Source organism: Odocoileus virginianus, chromosome 2 (genome assembly GCF_023699985.2).
Source record: "Odocoileus virginianus isolate 20LAN1187 ecotype Illinois chromosome 2, Ovbor_1.2, whole genome shotgun sequence".
Taxonomy (NCBI): Eukaryota; Metazoa; Chordata; class Mammalia; order Artiodactyla; family Cervidae; genus Odocoileus; species Odocoileus virginianus.
Window position 1 is genome coordinate 13,617,896 of NC_069675.1, and position 12,322 is coordinate 13,630,217.

Below are 12,322 nucleotides of genomic sequence, written 5' to 3' on the forward strand. Positions count from 1 at the left end.
AAAGTTAAATTTTTTTAACTAGAGTATAAACTAAAGTCCCTCATTTACAATAGGGTTTATTCTTTGTGTTATGCATTCTATGAATGTTGATAAATGTGTGACGACATGTATCCACCATTGTATCACACACAACAGTTTCATTGCCCTCAGATCCTTTGTGCTCCCCCGTTCATCCCTTCCTCTCTCTCTCTCTCTCTCTCTCTCTCTCTCATCCCAAACCCCTGGCAATGAGTGATCTTTTTCCACTGTCTCCATAGTTAGGTCTTTTCTGGAATGTCATGTAGTTGGAATCACACAGTCACAGTACATAGTCCTTTCTGATTGGCTCATTTCACTTAGGAACATGCATTTAAGGTTACTTCATGTCTTTTTCCAATTTGAGAGTTCCTTTTTATTGTTGCATAACATTCCATTGTCTGAATATACCATAGTTTATCCATTCGCCTGCTGAAGGATATTTTGGTTACTTCCAAGATTGAGTAATTGTGAATAAAGCTGCTATGAATATTTGTGTGTGCAGCTTTCTGTGTGTATGTGTATGTGTGTGTACACATAAATTTTCAATCATTTGGGTAAATAGCAAGGAGCTTGATTGCCAAACTGTATAGTAAGACTATGTCTAATTTTGCAAGAAACCACCAAACTGTCCTCCAGAGTGGCTATACCATTCTATCAGCTCGTTCTGGTTCCTGCCTCATTTTCACTTGGATGAGTCTGATTTTTCTGGGCAGTGCTTCGGAAACACACTGAATATTACAGGGATGCTGTCCACGTTCTTCTTCCTGTCATTTTCCTCTTCTTGCTAGAGCTAAACCATCTTAGCAGAAAACTTCCTCTTCCCTTCCTCTTTTCTTTTGCTTCACATTGCTACCATCCCCCCACCCCAGAGTTAACAAGGTAAGTGGGGAAGGACAGGAGCAGGCTTGGTAGGGGAAAGCTACCATGCTTCCCCAGCGTGTTTTTTTTTTCTTTCTTTAAAATGACTTAAGTTGACACCACTAAGAGGCACCTGATGCTCTTCACCCCAAAACTGTGGGGTCAGGTGTGCCTCATTCCTCACTGATGTGTCTCCAATCAGTGAAAGACACTCTTCCTGTATGACTAAATGCATTGGGGGCATTCACCGAGCAGCTTTGTATTGTGTGGCCAAAAGAATATCCATTGGCCAGAGGGAAATACTTCAGGGGCTCTGAAGTCAGGCGGTGCACCGAGAGACAGTTGCCCTCCTCATCATGCCTCCCTTCCTTCCCTCTCCAGGCCCCCAGGAATCTGTCTGGAGCCCTGAGACTATAAATCATTGGGTGCAGGTTTGCTGGCGGCTCGTCGGTCTTGTTGCTTTATAGGCTGGCTTCCTATTGTGCAACCCAGATGCTCTGGGTTATTATAGAGAAGCATACAGATGAACACAGAATGGAGAAAATTACTGAATGTCAGGGAAGGAAGCAGCCCAGTTACCTGAAGCCAGGCTGATCCTGCAGTCCGCTGCGAGCTCCCCCAGGCTACTGGCAAGGCTTTCCTGAGCCGCCCTGTCCATTCATGTACTGCCGGCTTATTCTGTCTCCCTTGAGTTTTGGGTGCTTCTGCCCACGTGCAGTTGGAGGCTGAATGACCTATGGTTGAGAGACTTTCCATGCCTGGGTCCATAATTTCTCAACAGGGTGCACTGTTAGCCTCTTAAGGAGGACAAATTCCAGTGCATCAGAGCAAGTTAGCATCCCTGTTCTTACCCAGTAAATACCAGGAGAGCCCCCATGTCATTGTGACAGTCAAACCTGCCCCACCAGTTACCAGCTGCCCCCAGGAGGCACCGCCAGTGCGCAGAGGCGCTGGGCTAGGGGTGGTCTGGTCAGGGTCTCCTAGTAAAAGAGGCTTCTCTGAGTGCCTCTCACCCACTTCTCATCCGGCCCTCTCAGCCGCTGGTACCTGCTCTTTTCCTGCATGCCCTTCTTCATCTCCTCGCTTCTCTTCCTCTTCCTCCTCCCCCTCACTTTCAGGGGAGGAGAACTTAGACCTCTTCCCAGCCTGCTTTGTGATGCGGGGTTCCAAGAACTTCAGGGTGTTTCCCCTTTAATTCTTGAAAATCCATCTTCTGGGGATTTGTTTCCTCATGCAGTCAAGTGAGTGCTCCTAAGGGGTGTCCTAGAGTCAGCCCCGAGAACCCGGAGCACGACGGAGGCCTGATGTGGCAGTGAGCACCGGTATAGGCCGTCCCCTTAGCCCAGCCCTCCCCCAGCCCCCAAGGCCAGCGCTGCATGATCTGAAACGCGGCCAAGTCCCACTGGTGTTTATCTTGGCTCAAACCCCAGCCTCGCGTGCCTCCTTGCAGGGCGGTTCTGGGGGTGTCTGAGCCGAGTGGTGGGAAGGATGAGTTTGTCATCATCACGTGGAGGAAATAGGGCAGAGTTCAAGGACTGCTTATGTTTTCACCTCCTCCCCACTTGTAGCCTACTTCTAAGCCACTGGTGGTGAGTGGTGTGTGCACACGGCCTTGACAGAGCTGAGGGATGGGCCCGCCTGTGTTGGGGCTGCCAATAGGCTAACCCTGCTGGGCTGAGGTCTGCACAGGCAGAGCCTCTGCTGACCCTGGGCCCCGAGGATGGCCATGTGGGCGCCACCACGAGGCCAGGGGAGACTGGGCCAGGGCCAGTGGGCCTCTGTGGAAGGAGGGGCTTGGTGTTTGACTCCTGAATTTGCTTGGCCGTTGTGGGACCCTGGCCCTGCAGGGCGTGTCACTGCGTCTCCCAGCCCTGTATCTGGTCCACTCTCCCACCCCTTCTTTCCTCGGGGACTCTGGGAAAGTCGAGCATGGCCCTCTGACTGACACCTTGACGCCTCATGTGAGGGTCAGTTGACTGGAACAGGGTGTGAACACCTCAGCTTGTCACAGCTTCCTGCAGCCTCAGTGCTTGGCGCTGGGAGAGCGTGTTGGTGATTCGGCAGCCAGGAAACCCCGGGAGGGCTCAGTCGTACTTGCCCGGCTGCTCTGCAGTCCCCGTCGGGGCCCCCGGCCCGCCAGGACGGGAGCAGGGCCCGTGCAAAACGAAGTTTGCCTCAGCCCCAGCCCTGGTCCAGGATCACTGATGAACCTTCAACTCTGCTTCCTCCTAACAAGAAAGGGCAGGGGATGGATGGGAGTGGGCACAGGGCCCGCCTCACCCAGAGGAGATGCTCGGTGCATCCTGGTTAACTGTTTTACAGAGATATTTTGCTCCTGTGTGCTGTATGCTTTGCGGGGCGTGGGGGTGGGGGTCCTCTCAGGCCACCATATCAGCGGGTAGCACTGTGCTGTAAAGCTTGGACCTGGGTGAGGGTTGGGGGGAGCAGAGAGGAAGATGTGTGTGTAGCAGTGTGAGGCATTGCATCACACTTACTGGGCCTTAAGAAGCAAAGGTTTCTCAGCAGCGCAGCACCCACCTACTCCTGCCACGGTCTCTACGGCTTTCTTGTTTAGTCATTCCTTTTTATTAAAAAAAATTTATTTATCTTTAATTGAAGGATAATTATAATATTGTGTTGGTTTCTACTATACATCAACATGAATCGGTCATCGGTATACATATGGCGCCTCCCTCCCACCTCCTAGCCCATCCCACCCATCTCAGTTCAGTTTAGTCACTCAGTGGTGTCCGACTCTTTGTTACCCCATGGACTGCAGCACACCAGGCTTCCCTGTCTATCACCATCTCCTGGAGCTTGCTCAGACTCATGTCCATCGAGTTGGTGATGCTGTCCAACCATCTCATCCTGTGTCATCCCCTTCTCCTCCTGCCTTCAATCTTCCCCAGCAGCAGGGTCTTTTCTAATTAGTTCTTTGCATCAGATGGCTGAAGTATTGGAGCTTCAGCTTCAGTCCTTCTAATGAATGTTCAGGGTTGATTTCCTTTAGGATTGACTGGTTTGATCTCCTTTCAGTCCAAGGGACTCTCAAGAGTCTTCTCCAGCACCACAGTTCAGAAAGCATCAATTCTTTAGTGCTCAGCTTTCTTTATGGTCCAACTCTCACATCCATACACAATTACTGGAAAAACCATAGCTTTGACTAGATGGACCTTTGTCAGCAAAGTGATGTCTCTGCTTTTTATTACACTGTCTAGGTTTGTCATAGCTTTTCTTCCAAGGATTAAAAGCGTCTTTTAATTTCATGGCTGCAGTGACTGTCTACTGTGATTTTGGAGCCCAAGAAAACAAAATCTGTCACTGTTTCCATTGTTTCCCCATCTATTTGCCATGAAGTGATGGGACTGGATGCCGTGATCTTAGTTTTTTGAATGTTGAGTTTTAAGCCAGCTTTATCACTCTCCTCTTTCACCCTCATCAAGAGCCACCCCATGTACTACCTGTTTATCCTGAGTCCCTGCAGTCAATCTTTACAGTAACCCCATGTGGGAGATGTATATCTTTTATCTCTTTTTCATAGTGAAGGAGACCTAGATGCTGGCAACTGGCCAAGGTTGCATAACTGCAAGGACTCAAGTTAGGACCCTAGTGGCGTGAGTCTGAGACATTGAGCTGAGTGAGGACAGGTCCTATGCAGGGAAGGTGGCTGGTGCCCGCCAGGAATGGGTGGGAGAAGCCAAGTAGAAATGGGGTTTAGGACCAGGCTATGCACCTGAAGTCTCTGGGCAGGACTTCAGACAGGCCTCTGTGAGCAGAGTTTGGAGGGAAGGGGTCTGGTGGTCAAGTGCTCTAGAAGCTCACTGACAGCAGGAGCAGAGGTGAAAATGCTTTGGTCAGGAAAACCAGTCAGGCAACTGTTGTGAAGACCCAGGAGAGATGATGAGGCCTGAGTTTCGGCAGTGGCAGTGGGGATGCAGAGGGATGGATAAGATGGGTAAGGTGGAGGCAAGACTTGTGGGAGGTTATGTGGCTTGGTGATGGGATAAAGGAGAGGGAGGGTATCTGGTCTTCAGTCCCACCTAGAACCAGGGAGGAGGAGTGGAGAAGGGCACTTCTTCACTCACCTCAGAGGTCTGAGGTCCAAGCCTTTGGAGAGGGTCAGGGTTGGAAACAATGCTTGGGGCCTGGAAGTGGGAGCGTGGCAATGGGAATGTGGGATTGTGTGCTGGCTTCAGCAGCCCCCACTCATCTGCCTTCCATGTAGTAAGGGAGAGTCCATTTTCCTCTGACTTTGCATTATTTAATCCTTGCAATAGTCATGCGAGGAAGTGTTGTCCTTGTTTATGGATGAGGACACAGAGGCTCAGCGAGGTTAGATAACACAGCTAAGGTCTCACAGTTAAGGAGCAGCAGAGCTACGGTTTGAACCCAGTCCTGACAGCAGGGCTCCTTTTTTCTCTGCCATAATAGACCCTGAGTTGGGATTAGAAAGTGGTACAGGGTTGCAGGGCAGACACGTGTCTGCCTGTCTCTTCCACCTCCCTCATCCTGAAGGTTCAATCTGAACACTTTGGGTTTTCCCACCCACAGATATACAAACACAGACATGGAAAATACCCATGAGCATTCAAGTAACACTGGCTTATTTTCTAGGAAGTTGGAGTCTAAGGTATTGCCTTAGACTCATCAAGCTGGACTTTACTGCTTCTGGCCACCCACAGGTCATTAGGAAGGGCAGTTGAGTGTCCCAAGCTCACTGACCCAAGAGCATTCATCCTGGACTGTAAGCTTCGAATATATTTTCAAGCCCATGTCAAGACTGCATTGAAATTGTAGAAATGAAAAGTGCCCTTTTAGGTTCTAGTTTCGGATCTCTCCCATCTTCTGATATTTGATGAACATGCTAAATCGAAAGACAAAATTACAACAAACTGCTCACACTCACTGAGGCAAGCACGCACAGCCTTTTGCCTGATCCTGGTTCAAGGCAAGGGATGCACCTGCACACAGAGCATCGGAATGAGGCCAAGTATGTCCATACCCCTCTTCCCCAGATAGATGGTTTGGGAAGATGCCAACCCCATATCATCCCAGAAATTAGGGACGGGGTTGACCCAACTCTGTCATTTAAACGTAAAGAACCTGAGGTTGAGAGTAGTGAAGGGACTTGCTAAAGGTGACACCACTCACGGATAACCCTAGTCTCTGGGCTCCCTGGTTATCTCCGTATCACAGCACAGCTGGCTTAGGTCCAGGAGAAGAGGACTTTTCTAGCGTATCTGTGTCCTTTGGCTGTGCTCCACAGGATAGGGGGAAGCAGAGGGTGGCTGGCTGGGCCCTGTAACATGAGCTGCCATGTCTGTCACTTACAAGCTGGGTGACCTTGGGCAAGTGACTTAATCTCCTATATCTGGACTTCCTCATCTCCAAACTGGGACCTCAAACAGTACCTGCTTCCTAGGACTGGCTTTGCATACTGAATGAGACGATGCAGGGCATGTCGTAAGTGCTGAAATGTTGCTGCGATTACTGTTAATAACGCTCTCAGCCGCAATAATAATTATGGCTGAATGATGTGAGGAGGGAGCTTGGGAGACTAGTCAGGCGCCGTGGCTTCCCACCCACTGCTGGCCTACAGGTGTGTTCCTGGTTCACGTGTCTGTGTGGAGCTGTCTGGGTGCAGGGTCAGAACCTCACTTGGGTGGGTTTGTCACAAGAGCTACCCCCTTCTCTGCAAAGTTACCACCTGAAACCCAACACTAACCATTTCAAGTAATTTCTCGAAAAGACTCTCCTGGGGTAGCAAAGTTTAATCTGTATTTTGAAGGCAGAGTTCCAGATGCTGGGATGGGAGAGAAAGAGCCCTCTGTCCTGTGAGCCATTCGGCCCAAAGTGATTCATTCTGTGTCACATATTTCTGATCCCTTCTCGCCTTCCCCTGAACTCTCCTGATCCCGTCCAGCCAGTTACTCCACACATTCCTCTGCTGCTTTGCCGGCCGTCCTCTGAAGCTGGTGTCACCGGTGTCTCTGTAAGCAGGGGCACTTGTGAACTGTCACCTCTTCCTTGGAGAGAAACTCAGCACTGGGGTGATGAGGATGCCGCGCGGCTGCTTTCGATGTGACATTTACGGCTATTCTCACAGGAGGGTCAGGCACGGGTCTTCTGGTCTTACTGGTCCTGCCAGCCTCCCTCCTTGCCCCTGCCTGCAGTGTGTTCCCTTTTTCTTCCTGATCACTTCTGACCCTGAAGCTAGCATCTGTACCTGGCTATCAAACCTCTTGCATTGAAAAATACTAAGTCACACAATATTGCAGTTTTTGCAGTTAAAAATCCTGCCGTGTTTGCAGATAAATTTCAGGTGTTGGAATATAATTTATAAGAGAAGATACCCTTGAACCTGGTGCCAGAAGTTACCTTGGTACCAGCAGACCCTGGGTTCCCTGTGACCCATTTCCACATATTTTTGTCCCCTACATGGCTGTTCATGGGTGTCACCTGAAGACCTTGAGTTGTAGGTACCACCCTCACTTCCTGAGCTTCTGCTCTGAGCCTCATGACCCTGCAGCCCCAAGCATAGCAGGAGAGGAAGTGAGATCCTGGCTGCCCTCCACACGGCCACACTTGGTTCTGCCTGTCTTTCCACTGGTTCCTGCCCCTCCGCCTGCATTAGGTCATTCCCTGCAGGCCTTTCCTCACCACCTCCTCTAAAGCTAAGACATCTTTCATCCAAAAGGACCGGCTGCAACCTCTCTCCACCCTCCCCACATCTCCCTGACGCCAAAACCTCACCCTCACTCCTTTGCTCAGGAAGCCTGGCTTAGGGGATTTGAAAGTGGACGAGCTGTTGAGCCTTGATTTTCTAGGGCAAGCAGCTGGTCTACACAGTGGAGTAGGTAGGAGCCTGGAAGCAAATACCAACTGTAGTGGAGGTGAGAGCAGGGCATGGTCACCTCTGCCAGCGTGGCTGGGGGCCTGACAATACCTCTTCCAGGTCGGGGCCTTAGAGCTGAGTGTCTGCAGGGGAGGTGAAGCGGTCATCAGGCTGACATGAGGAAGAGGATGGAGGGCGTCCTGTGCTCAAGGCACAGCCAGGTCCCAGCCCCGTGCATGCATGTGGGGCCACACATGCAGACAGGGCATCCTGCTTTGTGGTCGGGGGAGATGGGTGTCCAGCATCTGTCGGCAACATTTCCCCTTGGGCCTGACCTGTGAGCTCACAGGTAAGTAGGCTGTCCTCTCTCTGGCCATCCTTCCTGTTGGAAGCAGCCACCTGTGTTCCAAAAGTTGAAGCAAAAGCTCTGTGGCCCTTGTCCTTCCTGGAGGGCCGCTTGGGTTCCCTCTGCCTCAAGGCTAGGGTCCGTCTTTAACAAGGTCTTTCTTCCATTACGTGTAGATTTTCCCCTCACCACCACCCCCACTTTACTAAGTTCACAATCCTGAGATTCCCCTTGTTGGAGCTATTTAAACAAAATGAGATGCTGGCAGGAGCAGCCCAGAAGGGATTCCTGCCTGGAGGGAGGCTGGCTGGATGGCCTTGGGGCAGGCAACACCCGGCTTTGAACCTCAGGCGAGAGGCACCTGTGGCCTCTGAGTCTCCGTCTGAACTGTGCGTTGTCTCCCCAGGGCTACTGGCGCTGGCCATGCCTACATCTGAACCCACTCAGGTGCTCCAGGGAGGATTCCTGTGCTTCTGATGAATCTCGGAGCCTGCCAAGGCCATGTGTTTCTGGCCTTCACACAGTCCAGCTGTTCCAAGCAAAACCTAGAGGGCTGGAAGTCTGGGCAGCTGGTCTTAGGAAGGTTAAGCTGTGGGGAGTCTGGACGTTCACACCCTTGCTCCTTCTCGGTAGACCTTGCTCATAGTGGGGGGATTGGAGGCAGTGGAAATACCACAAGAGGCAACAGCTGGAGCCTCTGGAAGATATGGATCAACCTGGTGCCTAGGCCCACTGAATCTGTTGTCTGGACTCTTTTGGGGGTCATAGCTGGTACCTATGTGTACCTGTGTGTCATGACAGCCCATGGTCAGAAGGACTGGTGTGTGGGGTGGTCATTAAACACTGTCTCAGGCATAGGAGTTGGATAGCCTTGAGTCTGAATTGGGCTGCAGGAATTTGGGCAGATTTCTCAACCTGTCCCAGCGTCAGTTTCCTCATCTGTAAAATGGGGGTATTTCCATAGACTGGACCAGAAGGCAGGGAGGCTGGGAGGAGCCCTGTGTCATGGGAATGGTGAGGACTAAATAAGATAATGCTTGTAAAAGCCAAGTGGTGGGCCTGGGGCTGGCATCTGCCCAGTAAGTGGTACCTGTGCCCCCGTGAGACGTGACAGAGGTCAGACCCTGTCTTTTGGGTCTGGGACCCTCCTAGGGAGCCCACCACGTGGTGAAGCAGAAGCAGAGGCCTCATTGCCCATCACAGGGCCTCTGCTACAGTTGTGTCTGAACAGAAATTGCAGAGAGAGCCCAGGGCACTGAAGAGTTTTTCCATGGGGTTGGGGTTGGGGAGGTAACAGAAAGGAACTGTTCTTGTACTGCTCGAATTATGATTAAAAACCCAGTGTCCTTCCTCTGTGGAACATGGTGGTTTTGTAACCTCTAATTAGTTCCTGAAACATCTCTGCAAGTTCAGCAGCTGAGAGCTCCCAGGTAAGGAACCCAGGGGGTGGAATGGCAAAGGGACTCGCCCCAAGGCTGAGGGAGCACCCCTCCACATGCCCGGGATGCTGGGGAGCACCTATGCTCTCTCCTGGCTGTAGTTGGACAGTGTTTGCTGTCTAGTCCAGGTTTTGCTTAAGCAGAGGTCAACGTGGAGCCCAGGAACTGTACTGACTGATGGACGGACAGATGGATACAGGGCTGGGAGGGAGAGGGGAAGGAAATGCATTTGTTCATAGACTGTTTGTGACAGGCCAGTGGCACTTCCTCTCAAGAGGTATGCAAAGCATCTGTGAGTCTTTTCTTCCGGTTACACAGGTCACTGGCCACCTTTGGCCCAGAGTGGTTTGTGGTGGTGCCAGCAAGATCAGATTGTGACAGGTCCCCAGCTGACTGGGAGAAACCTCTGAGACTTTTTCTTGCTTTGGTAGGAAACCCTCACTTTAATGCTTGGTGTGTAGATTACACACTCAGCCTTGTAGATAATCCCCAGGGGGACCCTGAGACCTTGCTTCCAAAGGTAGTGTCTGTTGAGCAGCAAGAAGGAATTATACAGGCCAACATGTGATGTCACTAACTTTCTCTCCTCGTCCCCCTCTGCCACCGCCTCCTGCTCTCCCCGCACCCAACTCTAGCACCAGTGTCGGGTTCGGCACTCTGTAGGAGTGTTTGGGAAATTCATGCCAGGCCAGCAGTGAGAGCAGCCTAAAGCTTTTAGACGTTTCTCATGTCAAACGCTTAAAGGAAAGTGCTGAGCAGATTGTCTTATCTGTTCCAAGCGTGTTTCTCCCTGAGAGTCAAGGGCTGGTGTGTCTACATCCTGAGTGATGGGGGAAAGGAGCTCTCACAGCCCGCATGGCAAGGGGTGTACTGTTCCTGAGCCTCAGGGTGGGGGTCGCAGCACAGAGGTTTGCCTCTTTTCTGTGCAGCCTCTGGCCTAACCTTAGGCGGCCCAGCCTCATTGCATGACCACCACGGCATCTTTTTGCAGTTCAGTTTTAGGAAATCATTCTTAGTTCATGCTGATTGCATAACTCCTAGAGGTTCCTTCTTCGACAGAATTATGCTGCTCTGTTTCCTCTGGGGCTGTAACGTGCGGGTGCAGAAGGTCATCTGCTGGCCGGGGTGGCTTTGGAAGCATGCGACCCCTGTGGTCCCAGAGCCTCCTGCTCAGGTGGGCCCTGGGCTTGGGGGCTCATGCGCATGCAGTCGCAGTCTGGACATACTTAATGGTTTTCCTTTCACATTATAAATGTGAAAGAAAATGAAGTTCAGTGGGACAGTGGGGTGTGTGCAGGGCCCTGGGGCCTTGGCTCCTGTGATCCCACCTACTGCCACCTCCCTGCCTCCCCTGGGTGGGTTCTCGCCCCTGCCACATGGGACCTGGACACCAGAAAGGCTGGAGTGAGGTGTGTGCCCCTTCTGGGCAGGGCATGGTGGCAGCTGCCCCTTTGAGGCTGGTAGCCCTGCTGTGTCTCCGCGGAAGACGGACATGGGTGAGCCTCTCCTCTCCCCTAATCCATGTACCCAGGGTAGATGTTGTGACACCCTCAAGGTCACCTGCTCACCGTGGGTTGGGGTGACTGGTTTCTGGGAAGAAGAAACCTCTGACTGGCTTCCCTGCCCCCAGCTGGGTCGCTCACATCCACACATCCATCCCCCTGCTGGCGGACCCAGCTGTCCGGGATCACATGCGCGCTTGGGTACTGTCGCTGGGGCCCGGGGTGCCTCTGGGGAGCTGGGCTCACCCTGCAAGTCTCCTCACACCCCAGAGAGAGCAAGACCAGAAATAGCACGTAACAAATATCATGACATGCTCAACAACTTGTACATACTTAAAGCCACCAAACTGTGCACTTAAAAAGCGTTAAGATAGTAACTTCTGTGTATATTTTATCACAATAAAACATATCAATAAGGTGTTTTGAAACAAGAAACATCATGACAAGTGGAGAGAGAGACCAGGAAAGAAAAAGCTTGAGATTTTAGTAATGCTAATAGGTACTTTTCCTTGCTTTTTGCACAAAGGGTCCCACCTATTCATTTTGTACTGAGCTTCCGTGGTGGCTGGACGGTGAAGAATCTGCCTGCAATGTGGGGGACCAGGGTTTTATCCCTGGGTCGGGAGGATCCCCTGGAGAAGGGAATGGGAACTCACTCCAGTGGGTTCTTGCCTGGAGAATCCCCATGGACAGAGGAGCCTGGGAGGCTACAGTCCACGGGGTCACAAAGAGTTGGACACAATTTAGTGACTAAACCACCACCACCCTGTATTATGTCGCTATGCTTGCCTGTCGGCCACTTTGTAAAACTATCAAACTCTTTCCCTTGAGAAGGACCCATCCTTGAAGCCTGAGAAGTTGGCTGCTGGCCAGACTCTCACCTGTCTTCTTTTCTTCCTCTTCGCAGGTATTCTGGCCGTGTGCCAGGCCCTGGAGAACAACACATCCGCCCTGAGTGGTGAGTCCCATCCCGTCCCCTCCAGGTGGGGTGGTGTATGAGCGGATGGGAGCCTCTGCTACAAGCTTCCCCTGGGGCTCCTGCCTCCTGACTCCGTGCGTCTGCCCCCTGCACGTTGTCCCAGGGCCCAGGGAGTGCTCCCAGGAGGTCTTGACTGCGGACCCACAGCGACTGTTCCCTGCTCACCAAGGGTGCACCGTCTCCCAGCTCTGAGCAGTCACTGTGGGCGAGGGTGCTGGCAAGCTGAGCCTCATAATCCATCTAAAGAAGAACCCAGATTCCTAAACCCTCTTGTCTCCTTCTGCCTGGGAATCTTTGTTTAGTTATTAATATTTTCCAGTTTCTCTTTGGACATTTGTAGTTGTA

The 12,322-nt window shown here is 51.7% G+C and overlaps 1 protein-coding gene across 2 annotated transcripts in view; it reads left to right on the forward strand.

Moving 5' to 3' along the window:
• Window positions 1-12,322, forward strand: part of TGFA (transforming growth factor alpha) — a 114,064-nt gene that overhangs the window by 23,449 nt on the left and 78,293 nt on the right. For both annotated transcript variants that reach the window (XM_070476468.1, XM_070476475.1), the window contains exon 2: window positions 11,906-11,956. In XM_070476468.1, the coding sequence (XP_070332569.1) occupies window positions 11,906-11,956 (51 nt within the window). The remainder of the gene's footprint in view (window positions 1-11,905; window positions 11,957-12,322) is intronic.